Source organism: Acipenser ruthenus, chromosome 51 (genome assembly GCF_902713425.1).
Source record: "Acipenser ruthenus chromosome 51, fAciRut3.2 maternal haplotype, whole genome shotgun sequence".
Taxonomy (NCBI): Eukaryota; Metazoa; Chordata; class Actinopteri; order Acipenseriformes; family Acipenseridae; genus Acipenser; species Acipenser ruthenus.
In genome coordinates, this window is record NC_081239.1 from 4,849,678 (window position 1) to 4,864,996 (window position 15,319).

The 15,319-nt window shown below is 42.8% G+C and overlaps 2 protein-coding genes across 2 annotated transcripts; both read right to left on the reverse strand.

Annotated features, from left to right (window-relative positions):
* Nucleotides 1-3,600: 3,600 nt before the first annotated feature.
* Nucleotides 3,601-9,126, reverse strand: LOC131722730 (trichohyalin-like; the record flags this gene model as incomplete). The annotated part of the gene is made up of 1 exon (XM_059015748.1): nucleotides 3,601-9,126. A coding segment is annotated over exon 1 (5,514 nt), but the record flags the coding sequence as incomplete, so codon positions are not given.
* Nucleotides 9,127-9,312: 186 nt separating this feature from the next.
* On the reverse strand, nucleotides 9,313-12,717 carry LOC131722731 (trichohyalin-like; the record flags this gene model as incomplete). The annotated part of the gene is made up of 1 exon (XM_059015750.1): nucleotides 9,313-12,717. A coding segment is annotated over exon 1 (3,405 nt), but the record flags the coding sequence as incomplete, so codon positions are not given.
* Between the last annotated feature and the right edge of the window lie 2,602 nt (nucleotides 12,718-15,319).

Sequence of the window (15,319 nt, forward strand, 5' to 3'; positions counted from 1 at the left end):
TCTTTTCTGTTTCTCCTCCATCTCTCTCTTTTGTCTCTCCATCTCTCTTTTCTGTTTCTCCTCCATCTCTCTCTTCTGTCTCTCCATCTCTCTTTTCTGTTTCTCCTCCATCTCTCTCTTGTGTCTCAACTCCATCTCTCTTTTCTGTTTCTCCTCCATCTCTTTCTTCTGTCTCTCCATCTCTCTTTTCTGTTTCTCCTCCATCTCTCTTTTCTGTTTCTCCTCCATCTCTCTCTTCTGTCTCTCCATCTCTCTTTTCTGTTTCTCCTCCATCTCTCTATTCCGTCTCTCCATCTCTCTTTTCTGTTTCTCCTCCATCTCTCTTTTCTGTTTCTCCTCCATCTCTCTCTTTTGTCTCTCCATCTCTCTTTTCTGTTTCTCCTCCATCTCTCTCTTCTGTCTATCCATCTCTGTTTTCTGTTGCTCCTCCATCTCTCTATTCTGTCTCTCCATCTCTCTTTTCTGTTTCTCCTCCATCTCTCTTTTCTGTTTCTCCTCCATCTCTCTCTTTTGTCTCTCCATCTCTCTTTTCTGATTCTCCTCAATCTCTCTTTTCTGTTTCTCCTCCATCTCTCTCTTTTGTCTCTCCATCTCTATTTTCTGTTTCTCCTCCATCTGTCTCTTCTGTCTCTCTGTCTCTCTTTTCTGTTTCTCCTCCATCTCTCTCTTTTGTCTCTCCATCTCTCTTTTCGGTTTCTCCTCCATCTCTCTATTCTGTTTCTCCTCCATCTCTCTCTTTTGTCTCTCCATCTCTCTTTTCTGTTTCTCCTCCATCTCTCTCTTTTGTCTCTCCATCTCTCTTTTCTGTTTCTCCTCCATCTCTCTCTTTTGTCTCTCCATCTCTCTTTTCGGTTTCTCCTCCATCTCTCTATTCTGTTTCTCCTCCATCTCTCTCTTTTGTCTCTCCATCTCTCTTTTCTGTTTCTCCTCCATCTCTCTCTTTTGTCTCTCCATCTCTCTTTTCTTTTTCTCCTCCATCTCTCTCTTTTGTCTCTCCATCTCTCTTTTCTTTTGCTCCATCTCTTTCTTCTGTCTGTCCATCTCTCTTTTCTGTTTCTCCTCCATCTCTCTCTTCTGTCTCTCTGTCTCTCTTTTCTGCTGCTCCTCCATCTCTCTCTTCTGTCTCTCCATCTCTTTTTTCTGTTTCTCCTCCATCTCTTTATTCTGTCTCAACTCCATCTCTCTCTTCTGTTGCTCCTCCATCTCTTTCTTCTGTCTCTCCATCTCTCTTTTCTGTTTCTCCTCCATCTCTCTCTTCTGTCTCTCCATCTCTCTTTTCTGTTGCTCCTCCATCTCTCTCTTCTCTCTCTCCATCTCTTTTTTCTGTTTCTCCTCCATCTCTCTTTTCTGTTTCTCCTCCATCTCTCTCTTCTGTCTCTCCATCTCTCTTTTCTGTTTCTGCTCCATCTCTCTCTTTTGTCTCTCCATCTCTCTTTTCTGTTTCTCCTCGATCTCTCTTTTCTGTTTCTCCTCCATCTCTCTCTTCTGTCTCTCCATCTCTTTGTTCTGTTTCTCCTCCATCTCTCTATTCTGTCTCAACTCCATCTCTATTTTCTGTTTCTCCTCCATCTCTCTCTTTTGTCTCAATTCCATCTCTCTTTTCTGTTGCTCCTCCATCTCTTTCTTCTGTCTCTCCATCTCTCTTTTCTGTTTCTCCTCCATCTCTCTCTTCTGTCTCTCCATCTCTCTTTTCTGTTTCTCCTCCATCTCTCTCTTTTGTCTCTCCATCTCTCTTTTCTGTTTCTCCTCCATCTCTCTCTTCTGTCTCTCCATCTCTCTTTTCTGTTTCTCCTCCATCTCTCTCTTGTGTCTCAACTCCATCTCTCTTTTCTGTTTCTCCTCCATCTCTTTCTTCTGTCTCTCCATCTCTCTTTTCTGTTTCTCCTCCATCTCTCTTTTCTGTTTCTCCTCCATCTCTCTCTTCTGTCTCTCCATCTCTCTTTTCTGTTTCTCCTCCATCTCTCTTTTCTGTTTCTCCTCCATCTCTCTTTTCTGTTTCTCCTCCATCTCTCTCTTTTGTCTCTCCATCTCTCTTTTCTGTTTCTCCTCCATCTCTCTCTTCTGTCTATCCATCTCTGTTTTCTGTTGCTCCTCCATCTCTCTATTCTGTCTCTCCATCTCTCTTTTCTGTTTCTCCTCCATCTCTCTTTTCTGTTTCTCCTCCATCTCTCTCTTTTGTCTCTCCATCTCTCTTTTCTGATTCTCCTCAATCTCTCTTTTCTGTTTCTCCTCCATCTCTCTCTTTTGTCTCTCCATCTCTATTTTCTGTTTCTCCTCCATCTGTCTCTTCTGTCTCTCTGTCTCTCTTTTCTGTTTCTCCTCCATCTCTCTCTTTTGTCTCTCCATCTCTCTTTTCGGTTTCTCCTCCATCTCTCTATTCTGTTTCTCCTCCATCTCTCTCTTTTGTCTCTCCATCTCTCTTTTCTGTTTCTCCTCCATCTCTCTCTTTTGTCTCTCCATCTCTCTTTTCTTTTGCTCCATCTCTTTCTTCTGTCTGTCCATCTCTCTTTTCTGTTTCTCCTCCATCTCTCTCTTCTGTCTCTCCATCTCTTTGTTCTGTTTCTCCTCCATCTCTCTATTCTGTCTCAACTCCATCTCTCTTTTCTTTTGCTCCATCTCTTTCTTCTGTCTGTCCATCTCTCTTTTCTGTTTCTCCTCCATCTCTCTCTTGTGTCTCAATTCCATCTCTCTTTTCTGTTGCTCCTCCATCTCTTTCTTCTGTCTCTCCATCTCTCTTTTCTGTTTCTCCTCCATCTCTCTTTTCTGTTTCTCCTCCATCTCTCTCTTCTGTCTCTCCATCTCTCTTTTCTGTTTCTCCTCCATCTCTCTCTTGTGTCTCTCCATGTCTCTTTTCTGTTGCTCCTCCATCTCTTTCTTCTGTCTCTCCATCTCTCTTTTCTGTTTCTCCTCCATCTCTCTTTTCTTTTTCTCCTCCATCTCTCTTTTCTGTTGCTCCTCCATCTCTCTCTTCTGTCTCTCCATCTCTCTTTTCTGTTTCTCCTCCATCTCTCTCTTCTGTCTCTCTGTCTCTCTTTTCTGCTGCTCCTCCATCTCTCTCTTCTGTCTCTCCATCTCTTTTTTCTGTTTCTCCTCCATCTCTTTATTCTGTCTCAACTCCATCTCTCTCTTCTGTTGCTCCTCCATCTCTTTCTTCTGTCTCTCCATCTCTCTTTTCTGTTTCTCCTCCATCTCTCTCTTCTGTCTCTCCATCTCTCTTTTCTGTTGCTCCTCCATCTCTCTCTTCTCTCTCTCCATCTCTTTTTTCTGTTTCTCCTCCATCTCTCTTTTCTGTTTCTCCTCCATCTCTCTCTTCTGTCTCTCCATCTCTCTTTTCTGTTTCTGCTCCATCTCTCTCTTTTGTCTCTCCATCTCTCTTTTCTGTTTCTCCTCGATCTCTCTTTTCTGTTTCTCCTCCATCTCTCTCTTCTGTCTCTCCATCTCTTTGTTCTGTTTCTCCTCCATCTCTCTATTCTGTCTCAACTCCATCTCTATTTTCTGTTTCTCCTCCATCTCTCTCTTTTGTCTCAATTCCATCTCTCTTTTCTGTTGCTCCTCCATCTCTTTCTTCTGTCTCTCCATCTCTCTTTTCTGTTTCTCCTCCATCTCTCTCTTCTGTCTCTCCATCTCTCTTTTCTGTTTCTCCTCCATCTCTCTCTTTTGTCTCTCCATCTCTCTTTTCTGTTTCTCCTCCATCTCTCTCTTCTGTCTCTCCATCTCTCTTTTCTGTTTCTCCTCCATCTCTCTCTTGTGTCTCAACTCCATCTCTCTTTTCTGTTTCTCCTCCATCTCTTTCTTCTGTCTCTCCATCTCTCTTTTCTGTTTCTCCTCCATCTCTCTTTTCTGTTTCTCCTCCATCTCTCTCTTCTGTCTCTCCATCTCTCTTTTCTGTTTCTCCTCCATCTCTCTATTCCGTCTCTCCATCTCTCTTTTCTGTTTCTCCTCCATCTCTCTTTTCTGTTTCTCCTCCATCTCTCTCTTTTGTCTCTCCATCTCTCTTTTCTGTTTCTCCTCCATGTCTCTCTTCTGTCTATCCATCTCTGTTTTCTGTTGCTCCTCCATCTCTCTATTCTGTCTCTCCATCTCTCTTTTCTGTTTCTCCTCCATCTCTCTTTTCTGTTTCTCCTCCATCTCTCTCTTTTGTCTCTCCATCTCTCTTTTCTGATTCTCCTCAATCTCTCTTTTCTGTTTCTCCTCCATCTCTCTCTTTTGTCTCTCCATCTCTATTTTCTGTTTCTCCTCCATCTGTCTCTTCTGTCTCTCTGTCTCTCTTTTCTGTTTCTCCTCCATCTCTCTCTTCTGTCTCTCCATCTCTCTTTTCTGTTTCTCCTCCATCTCTCTATTCCGTCTCTCCATCTCTCTTTTCTGTTTCTCCTCCATCTCTCTTTTCTGTTTCTCCTCCATCTCTCTCTTTTGTCTCTCCATCTCTCTTTTCGGTTTCTCCTCCATCTCTCTATTCTGTTTCTCCTCCATCTCTCTCTTCTGTTTCTCCTCCATCTCTCTTTTCTGTTTCTCCTCCATCTCTCTCTTTTGTCTCTCCATCTCTCTTTTCTGTTTCTCCTCCATCTCTCTATTCTGTCTCAACTCCATCTCTCTTTTCTGTTGCTCCATCTCTTTCTTCTGTCTCTCCATCTCTCTTTTCTGATTCTCCTCCATCTCTCTCTTGTGTCTCAATTCCATCTCTCTTTTCTGCTGCTCCTCCATCTCTTTCTTCTGTCTCTCCATCTCTCTTTTCTGTTTCTCCTCCATCTCTCTTTTCTGTTTCTCCTCCATCTCTCTCTTCTGTCTCTCCATCTCTCTTTTCTGTTTCTCATCCATCTCTCTCTTTTGTCTCTCCATCTCTCTTTTCTGTTTCTCCTCCATCTCTCTCTTCTGTTTCTCCTCCATCTCTCTCTTTTGTCTCTCCATCTCTATTTTCTGTTTCTCCTCCATCTGTCTCTTCTGTCTCTCTGTCTCTCTTTTCTGTTTCTCCTCCATCTCTCTCTTTTGTCTCTCCATCTCTTTTTTCTGTTTCTCCTCCATCTCTCTATTCTGTCTCAACTCCATCTCTCTTTTCTGTTGCTCCTCCATCTCTTTCTTCTGTCTCTCCATCACTATTTTCTGTTTCACCTCCATCTCTCTTTTCTGTTTCTCCTCCATCTCTCTATTCTGTCTCTCCATCTCTCTTTTCTGTTTCTCCTCCATCTCTCTCTTTTGTCTCTCCATCTCTCTTTTCTGTTTCTCCTCCATCTCTCTCTTCTGTCTATCCATCTCTCTTTTCTGTTTCTCCTCCATCTCTCTATTCTGTCTCTCCATCTCTCTTTTCTGTTGCTCCTCCATCTCTCTCTTGTGTCTCAACTCCGTCTCTCTTTTCTGTTCCTCCATCTCTCTCTTCTGTCTCTCCATCTCTCTATTCTGTTCCTCCTCCATCTTTCTATTCTGTTTCTCCTCCATCTCTCTCTTCTGTCTCTCCATCTCTCTTTTCTGTTTCTCCTCCATCTCTCTTTTCTGTTTCTCCTCCATCTCTCTCTTCTGTCTCTCCATCTCTTTGTTCTGTTTCTCCTCCATCTCTCTATTCTGTCTCAACTCCATCTCTCTTTTCTGTTGCTCCATCTCTTTCTTCTGTCTCTCCATCTCTCTTTTCTGATTCTCCTCCATCTCTCTCTTGTGTCTCAATTCCATCTCTCTTTTCTGCTGCTCCTCCATCTCTTTCTTCTGTCTCTCCATCTCTCTTTTCTGTTTCTCCTCCATCTCTCTTTTCTGTTTCTCCTCCATCTCTCTCTTCTGTCTCTCCATCTCTCTTTTCTGTTTCTCCTCCATCTCTTTCTTCTGTCTCTCCATCTCTCTTTTTTGTTTCTCCTCCATCTCTCTTTTCTGTTTCTCCTCCATCTCTCTTTTCTGTTTCTCCTCCATCTCTCTCTTTTGTCTCTCCATCTCTCTTTTCTGATTCTCCTCAATCTCTCTTTTCTGTTTCTCCTCCATCTCTCTCTTTTGTCTCTCCATCTCTATTTTCTGTTTCTCCTCCATCTGTCTCTTCTGTCTCTCTGTCTCTCTTTTCTGTTTCTCCTCCATCTCTCTCTTTTGTCTCTCCATCTCTTTTTTCTGTTTCTCCTCCATCTCTCTATTCTGTCTCAACTCCATCTCTCTTTTCTGTTGCTCCTCCATCTCTTTCTTCTGTCTCTCCATCTCTATTTTCTGTTTCTCCTCCATCTCTTTCTTCTGTCTCTCCATCTCTCTTTTTTGTTTCTCCTCCATCTCTCTTTTCTGTTTCTCCTCCATCTCTCTCTTCTGTCTCTCCATCTCTCTTTTCTGTTTCTCCTCCATCTCTCTCTTCTGTCTATCCATCTCTCTTTTCTGTTTCTCCTCCATCTCTCTATTCTGTCTCTCCATCTCTCTTTTCTGTTGCTCCTCCATCTCTCTCTTGTGTCTCAACTCCATCTCTCTTTTCTGTTCCTCCATCTCTCTCTTCTGTCTCTCCATCTCTCTATTCTGTTCCTCCTCCATCTTTCTATTCTGTTTCTCCTCCATCTCTCTCTTCTGTCTCTCCATCTCTCTTTTCTGTTTCTCCTCCATCTCTCTTTTCTGTTTCTCCTCCATCTCTCTCTTCTGTCTCTCCATCTCTCTTTTCTGATTCTCCTCCATCTCTCTCTTGTGTCTCAATTCCATCTCTCTTTTCTGCTGCTCCTCCATCTCTTTCTTCTGTCTCTCCATCTCTCTTTTCTGTTTCTCCTCCATCTCTCTTTTCTGTTTCTCCTCCATCTCTCTCTTCTGTCTCTCCATCTCTCTTTTCTGTTTCTCCTCCATCTCTTTCTTCTGTCTCTCCATCTCTCTTTTTTGTTTCTCCTCCATCTCTCTTTTCTGTTTCTCCTCCATCTCTCTTTTCTGTTTCTCCTCCATCTCTCTCTTTTGTCTCTCCATCTCTCTTTTCTGATTCTCCTCAATCTCTCTTTTCTGTTTCTCCTCCATCTCTCTCTTTTGTCTCTCCATCTCTATTTTCTGTTTCTCCTCCATCTGTCTCTTCTGTCTCTCTGTCTCTCTTTTCTGTTTCTCCTCCATCTCTCTCTTTTGTCTCTCCATCTCTTTTTTCTGTTTCTCCTCCATCTCTCTATTCTGTCTCAACTCCATCTCTCTTTTCTGTTGCTCCTCCATCTCTTTCTTCTGTCTCTCCATCTCTATTTTCTGTTTCTCCTCCATCTCTTTCTTCTGTCTCTCCATCTCTCTTTTTTGTTTCTCCTCCATCTCTCTTTTCTGTTTCTCCTCCATCTCTCTCTTCTGTCTCTCCATCTCTCTTTTCTGTTTCTCCTCCATCTCTCTCTTCTGTCTATCCATCTCTCTTTTCTGTTTCTCCTCCATCTCTCTATTCTGTCTCTCCATCTCTCTTTTCTGTTGCTCCTCCATCTCTCTCTTGTGTCTCAACTCCATCTCTCTTTTCTGTTCCTCCATCTCTCTCTTCTGTCTCTCCATCTCTCTATTCTGTTCCTCCTCCATCTTTCTATTCTGTTTCTCCTCCATCTCTCTCTTCTGTCTCTCCATCTCTCTTTTCTGTTTCTCCTCCATCTCTCTTTTCTGTTTCTCCTCCATCTCTCTCTTCTGTCTCTCCATCTCTCTTTTCTGATTCTCCTCCATCTCTCTCTTGTGTCTCAATTCCATCTCTCTTTTCTGCTGCTCCTCCATCTCTTTCTTCTGTCTCTCCATCTCTCTTTTCTGTTTCTCCTCCATCTCTCTTTTCTGTTTCTCCTCCATCTCTCTCTTCTGTCTCTCCATCTCTCTTTTCTGTTTCTCCTCCATCTCTTTCTTCTGTCTCTCCATCTCTCTTTTTTGTTTCTCCTCCATCTCTCTTTTCTGTTTCTCCTCCATCTCTCTTTTCTGTTTCTCCTCCATCTCTCTCTTTTGTCTCTCCATCTCTCTTTTCTGATTCTCCTCAATCTCTCTTTTCTGTTTCTCCTCCATCTCTCTCTTTTGTCTCTCCATCTCTATTTTCTGTTTCTCCTCCATCTGTCTCTTCTGTCTCTCTGTCTCTCTTTTCTGTTTCTCCTCCATCTCTCTCTTTTGTCTCTCCATCTCTTTTTTCTGTTTCTCCTCCATCTCTCTATTCTGTCTCAACTCCATCTCTCTTTTCTGTTGCTCCTCCATCTCTTTCTTCTGTCTCTCCATCTCTATTTTCTGTTTCTCCTCCATCTCTTTCTTCTGTCTCTCCATCTCTCTTTTTTGTTTCTCCTCCATCTCTCTTTTCTGTTTCTCCTCCATCTCTCTCTTCTGTCTCTCCATCTCTCTTTTCTGTTTCTCCTCCATCTCTCTCTTCTGTCTATCCATCTCTCTTTTCTGTTTCTCCTCCATCTCTCTATTCTGTCTCTCCATCTCTCTTTTCTGTTGCTCCTCCATCTCTCTCTTGTGTCTCAACTCCATCTCTCTTTTCTGTTCCTCCATCTCTCTCTTCTGTCTCTCCATCTCTCTATTCTGTTCCTCCTCCATCTTTCTATTCTGTTTCTCCTCCATCTCTCTCTTCTGTCTCTCCATCTCTCTTTTCTGTTTCTCCTCCATCTCTCTTTTCTGTTTCTCCTCCATCTCTCTCTTCTGTCTCTCCATCTCTCTTTTCTGATTCTCCTCCATCTCTCTCTTGTGTCTCAATTCCATCTCTCTTTTCTGCTGCTCCTCCATCTCTTTCTTCTGTCTCTCCATCTCTCTTTTCTGTTTCTCCTCCATCTCTCTTTTCTGTTTCTCCTCCATCTCTCTCTTCTGTCTCTCCATCTCTCTTTTCTGTTTCTCCTCCATCTCTTTCTTCTGTCTCTCCATCTCTCTTTTTTGTTTCTCCTCCATCTCTCTTTTCTGTTTCTCCTCCATCTCTCTTTTCTGTTTCTCCTCCATCTCTCTCTTTTGTCTCTCCATCTCTCTTTTCTGATTCTCCTCAATCTCTCTTTTCTGTTTCTCCTCCATCTCTCTCTTTTGTCTCTCCATCTCTATTTTCTGTTTCTCCTCCATCTGTCTCTTCTGTCTCTCTGTCTCTCTTTTCTGTTTCTCCTCCATCTCTCTCTTTTGTCTCTCCATCTCTTTTTTCTGTTTCTCCTCCATCTCTCTATTCTGTCTCAACTCCATCTCTCTTTTCTGTTGCTCCTCCATCTCTTTCTTCTGTCTCTCCATCTCTATTTTCTGTTTCTCCTCCATCTGTCTCTTCTGTCTCTCTGTCTCTCTTTTCTGTTTCTCCTCCATCTCTCTCTTTTGTCTCTCCATCTCTTTTTTCTGTTTCTCCTCCATCTCTCTATTCTGTCTCTCCATCTCTCTTTTCTGTTTCTCCTCCATCTCTCTTTTCTGTTTCTCCTCCATCTCTCTCTTTTGTCTCTCCATCTCTCTTTTCTGTTTCTCCTCCATCTCTCTCTTTTGTCTCTCCATCTCTCTTTTCTGTTTCTCCTCCATCTCTCTCTTCTGTCTATCCATCTCTCTTTTCTGTTGCTCCTCCATCTCTCTATTCTGTCTCTCCATCTCTCTTTTCTGTTTCTCCTCCATCTCTCTTTTCTGTTTCTCCTCCATCTCTCTCTTTTTTCTCTCCATCTCTCTTTTCTGATTCTCCTCAATCTCTCTTTTCTGTTTCTCCTCCATCTCTCTCTTTTGTCTCTCCTTCTCTATTTTCTGTTTCTCCTCCATCTGTCTCTTCTGTCTCTCTGTCTCTCTTTTCTGTTTCTCCTCCATCTCTCTCTTTTGTCTCTCCATCTGTCTTTTCTGTTGCTCCTCCATCTCTCTATTCTGTCTCTCCATCTCTCTTTTCTGTTTCTCCTCCATCTCTCTTTTCTGCTTCTCGTCCATCTCTCTCTTTTGTCTCTCCATCTCTCTTTTCTGTTTCTCCTCCATCTCTCTATTCTGTCTCTCCATCTCTCTTTTCTGTTTCTCCTCCATCTCTCTTTTCTGTTTCTCCTCCATCTCTCTCTTTTGTCTCTCCATCTCTCTTTTCTGTTTCTCCTCCATCTCTCTCTTCTGTCTATCCATCTCTCTTTTCTGTTTCTCCTCCATCTCTCTATTCTGTCTCTCCATCTCTCTTTTCTGTTGCTCCTCCATCTCTCTCTTGTGTCTCAACTCCATCTCTCTTTTCTGTTCCTCCATCTCTCTCTTCTGTCTCTCCATCTCTCTATTCTGTTTCTCCTCCATCTTTCTATTCTGTTTCTCCTCCATCTCTCTCTTCTGTCTCTCCATCTCTCTTTTCTGTTTCTCCTCCATCTCTCTTTTCTGTTTCTCCTCCATCTCTCTCTTCTGTCTCTCCATCTCTTTGTTCTGTTTCTCCTCCATCTCTCTATTCTGTCTCAACTCCATCTCTCTTTTCTGTTGCTCCATCTCTTTCTTCTGTCTCTCCATCTCTCTTTTCTGATTCTCCTCCATCTCTCTCTTGTGTCTCAATTCCATCTCTCTTTTCTGCTGCTCCTCCATCTCTTTCTTCTGTCTCTCCATCTCTCTTTTCTGTTTCTCCTCCATCTCTCTTTTCTGTTTCTCCTCCATCTCTCTCTTCTGTCTCTCCATCTCTCTTTTCTGTTTCTCCTCCATCTCTTTCTTCTGTCTCTCCATCTCTCTTTTTTGTTTCTCCTCCATCTCTCTTTTCTGTTTCTCCTCCATCTCTCTTTTCTGTTTCTCCTCCATCTCTCTCTTTTGTCTCTCCATCTCTCTTTTCTGATTCTCCTCAATCTCTCTTTTCTGTTTCTCCTCCATCTCTCTCTTTTGTCTCTCCATCTCTATTTTCTGTTTCTCCTCCATCTGTCTCTTCTGTCTCTCTGTCTCTCTTTTCTGTTTCTCCTCCATCTCTCTCTTTTGTCTCTCCATCTCTTTTTTCTGTTTCTCCTCCATCTCTCTATTCTGTCTCAACTCCATCTGTCTTTTCTGTTGCTCCTCCATCTCTTTCTTCTGTCTCTCCATCTCTATTTTCTGTTTCACCTCCATCTCTCTTTTCTGTTTCTCCTCCATCTCTCTATTCTGTCTCTCCATCTCTCTTTTCTGTTTCTCCTCCATCTCTCTTTTCTGTTTCTCCTCCATCTCTCTCTTTTGTCTCTCCATCTCTCTTTTCTGTTTCTCCTCCATCTCTCTCTTTTGTCTCTCCATCTCTCTTTTCTGTTTCTCCTCCATCTCTCTCTTCTGTCTATCCATCTCTCTTTTCTGTTGCTCCTCCATCTCTCTATTCTGTCTCTCCATCTCTCTTTTCTGTTTCTCCTCCATCTCTCTTTTCTGTTTCTCCTCCATCTCTCTCTTTTTTCTCTCCATCTCTCTTTTCTGATTCTCCTCAATCTCTCTTTTCTGTTTCTCCTCCATCTCTCTCTTTTGTCTCTCCTTCTCTATTTTCTGTTTCTCCTCCATCTGTCTCTTCTGTCTCTCTGTCTCTCTTTTCTGTTTCTCCTCCATCTCTCTCTTTTGTCTCTCCATCTCTCTTTTCTGTTGCTCCTCCATCTCTCTATTCTGTCTCTCCATCTCTCTTTTCTGTTTCTCCTCCATCTCTCTTTTCTGCTTCTCGTCCATCTCTCTCTTTTGTCTCTCCATCTCTCTTTTCTGTTTCTCCTCCATCTCTCTCTTTTGTCTCTCCATCTCTCTTTTCTGTTGCTCCTCTATCTCTTTCTTCTGTCTCTCCATCTCTATTTTCTGTTTCACCTCCATCTCTCTTTTCTGTTTCTCCTCCATCTCTCTATTCTGTCTCTCCATCTCTCTTTTCTGTTTCTCCTCCATCTCTCTTTTCTGTTTCTCCTCCATCTCTCTCTTTTGTCTCTCCATCTCTCTTTTCTGTTTCTCCTCCATCTCTCTCTTCTGTCTATCCATCTCTCTTTTCTGTTTCTCCTCCATCTCTCTATTCTGTCTCTCCATCTCTCTTTTCTGTTGCTCCTCCATCTCTCTCTTGTGTCTCAACTCCATCTCTCTTTTCTGTTCCTCCATCTCTCTCTTCTGTCTCTCCATCTCTCTATTCTGTTTCTCCTCCATCTTTCTATTCTGTTTCTCCTCCATCTCTCTCTTCTGTCTATCCATCTCTCTTTTCTGTTTCTCCTCCATCTCTCTCTTTTGTCTCTCCATCTCTCTTTTCTGTTTCTCCTCCATCTCTCTCTTTTGTCTCTCCATCTCTCTTTTCTGTTTCTCCTCCATCTCTCTCTTCTGTCTCTCCATCTCTCTTTTCTGTTTCTCCTCTATCTCTCTTTTCTGTTTCTCCTCCATCTCTCTCTTTTGTCTCTCCATCTCTCTTTTCTGTTTCTCCTCCATCTCTCTCTTTTGTCTCTCCATCTCTCTTTTCTGTTTCTCCTCCAACTCTCTCTTCTGTCTCTCCATCTCTCTTTTCTGTTTCTTCTCCATCTCTCTTTTCTGTTTCTCCTCCATCTCTCTCTTCTGTCTCAACTCCATCTCTCTTTTCTGTTTCTCCTCCATCTCTTTGTTCTGTTTCTCCTCCATCTCTCTATTCTGTCTCAACTCCATCTCTCTTTTCTGTTGCTCCATCTCTTTCTTCTGTCTCTCCATCTCTCTTTTCTGTTTCTCCTCCATCTCTCTTTTCTGTTTCTCCTCCATCTCTCTCTTGTGTCTCTCCATGTCTCTTTTCTGTTGCTCCTCCATCTCTTTCTTCTGTCTCTCCATCTCTCTTTTCTGTTTCTCCTCCATCTCTCTTTTCTGTTTCTCCTCCATCTCTCTTTTCTGTTGCTCCTCCATCTCTCTCTTCTGTCTCTCCATCTCTCTTTTCTGTTTCTCCTCCATCTCTCTCTTCTGTCTCTCTGTCTCTCTTTTCTGTTGCTCCTCCATCTCTCTCTTCTGTCTCTCCATCTCTTTTTTCTGTTTCTCCTCCATCTCTCTATTCTGTCTCAACTCCATCTCTCTCTTCTGTCTCTCCATCTCTTTTTTCTGTTTCTCCTCCATCTCTCTCTTGTGTCTCAATTCCATCTCTCTTTTCTGTTGCTCCTCCATCTCTTTCTTCTGTCTCTCCATCTCTCTTTTCTGTTTCTCCTCCATCTCTCTCTTCTGTCTCTCTGTCACTCTTTTCTGTTGCTCCTCCATCTCTCTCTTCTGTCTCTCCATCTCTTTTTTCTCTTTCTCCTCCATCTCTCTTTTCTGTTTCTCCTCCATCTCTCTCTTCTGTCTCTCCATCTCTCTTTTCTGTTTCTGCTCCATCTCTCTCTTTTGTCTCTCCATCTCTCTTTTCTGTTTCTCCTCCATCTCTCTTTTCTGTTTCTCCTCCATCTCTCTCTTCTGTCTCTCCATCTCTTTGTTCTGTTTCTCCTCCATCTCTCTATTCTGTCTCAAATCCATCTCTCTTTTCTGTTGCTCCATCTCTTTCTTCTGTCTCTCCATCTCTCTTTTCTGTTTCTCCTCCATCTCTCTCTTGTGTCTCAATTCCATCTCTCTTTTCTGTTGCTCCTCCATCTCTTTCTTCTGTCTCTCCATATCTCTTTTCTGTTTCTCCTCCATCTCTCTCTTCTGTCTCTCCATCTCTCTTTTCTGTTTCTCCTCCATCTCTCTCTTTTGTCTCTCCATCTCTCTTTTCTGTTTCTCCTCCATCTCTCTCTTTTGTCTCTCCATCTCTCTTTTCGGTTTCTCCTCCATCTCTCTCTTCTGTCTCTCCCTCTCTCTTTTCTGTTTCTCCTCCATCTCTCTCTTGTGTCTCAAGTCCATCTCTCTTTTCTGTTTCTCCTCCATCTCTCTATTCTGTCTCAACTCCATCTCTCTTTTCTGTTTCTCCTCCATCACTTTCTTCTGTCTCTCCATCTCTCTTTTCTGTTTCTCCTCCATCTCTCTTTTCTGTTTCTCCTCCATCTCTCTCTTCTGTCTCTCCATCTCTCTTTTCTGTTTCTCCTCCATATCTCTCTTGTGTCTCAACTCCATCTCTCTTTTCTGTTGCTCCTCCATCTCTATCTTCTGTCTCTCCATCTCTCTTTTCTGTTTCTCCTCCATCTCTCTCTTCTGTCTCTCCATCTCTCTTTTCTGTTTCTCCTCCATCTCTCTCTTTTGTCTCTCCATCTCTCTTTTCTGTTTCTCCTCCATCTCTCTTTTCTGTTTCTCCTCCATCTCTCTCTTTTGTCTCTCCATCTCACTTTTCTGTTGCTCCTCCATCTCTCTCTTGTGTCTCAATTCCATCTCTCTTTTCTGTTGCTCCTCCATCTCTTTCTTCTGTCTCTCCATCTCTCTTTTCTGTTTCTCCTCCATCTCTCTCTTCTGTCTCTCCATCTCTTTTTTCTGTTTCTCCTCCATCTCTCTATTCTGTCTCAACTCCATCTCTCTTTTCTGTTGCTCCTCCATCTCTTTCTTCTGTCTCTCCATCTCTCTTTTCTGTTTCTCCTCCATCTCTCTCTTCTGTCTCTCCATCTCTCTTTTCTGTTTCTCCTCCATCTCTCTCTTGTGTCTCAACTCCATCTCTCTTTTCTGTTGCTCCTCCATCTCTCTCTTGTGTCTCAACTCCATCTCTCTATTCTGTTTCTCCTCCATCTCTCTCTTCTGTCTCTCCATCTCTCTTTTCTGTTTCTCCTCCATCTCTCTTTTCTGTTTCTCCTCCATCTCTCTTTTCTGTTTCTCCTCCATCTCTCTCTTCTGTCTCTCCATCTCTCTTTTCTGTTTCTCCTTCATCTCTCTCTTGTGTCTCAACTCCATCTCTCTTTTCTGTTGCTCCTCCATCTCTCTCTTGTGTCTCAATTCCATCTCTCTTTTCTGTTGCTCCTCCATCTCTTTCTTCTGTCTCTCCATCTCTCTTTTCTGTTTCTCCTCCATCTCTCTCTTCTGTCTCTCTGTCTCTCTTTTCTGTTGCTCCTCCATCTCTCTCTTCTGTCTCTCCATCTCTTTTTTCTGTTTCTCCTCCATCTCTCTATTCTGTCTCAACTCCATCTCTCTTTTCTGTTTGTCCTGCATCTCTCTTTTCTGTTTCTCCTCCATCTCTCTCTTTTGTCTCTCCATCTCTCTTTTCTGTTTCTCCTCCATCTCTCTATTCTGTCTCAACTCCATCTCTCTTTTCTGTTGCTCCTCCATCTCTTTCTTCTGTCTCTCCATCTCTCTTTTCTGTTTCTCCTCCATCTCTCTTTTCTGTTTCTCCTCCATCTCTCTATTCTGTCTCAACTCCATCTCTCTTTTCTGTTGCTCCTCCATCTCTTTCTTCTGTCTCTTCATCTCTCTTTTCTGTTTCTCCTCCATCTCTCTCTTCTGTCTCTCTGTCTCTCTTTTCTGTTTCTCCTCCATCTCTCTCTTGTGTCTCAACTCCATCTCTCTTTTCTGTTTCCCCTCCATCTCTCTCTTCTGTCTCTCCATCTCTCTTTTCTGTTGCTCCTCCATCTCTTTCTTCTGTCTCTCTGTCTCTCTTTTCTGTTGCTCCTCCATCTCTCTCTTCTGTCTCTCCATCTCTTTTTTCTGTTTCTCCTCCATC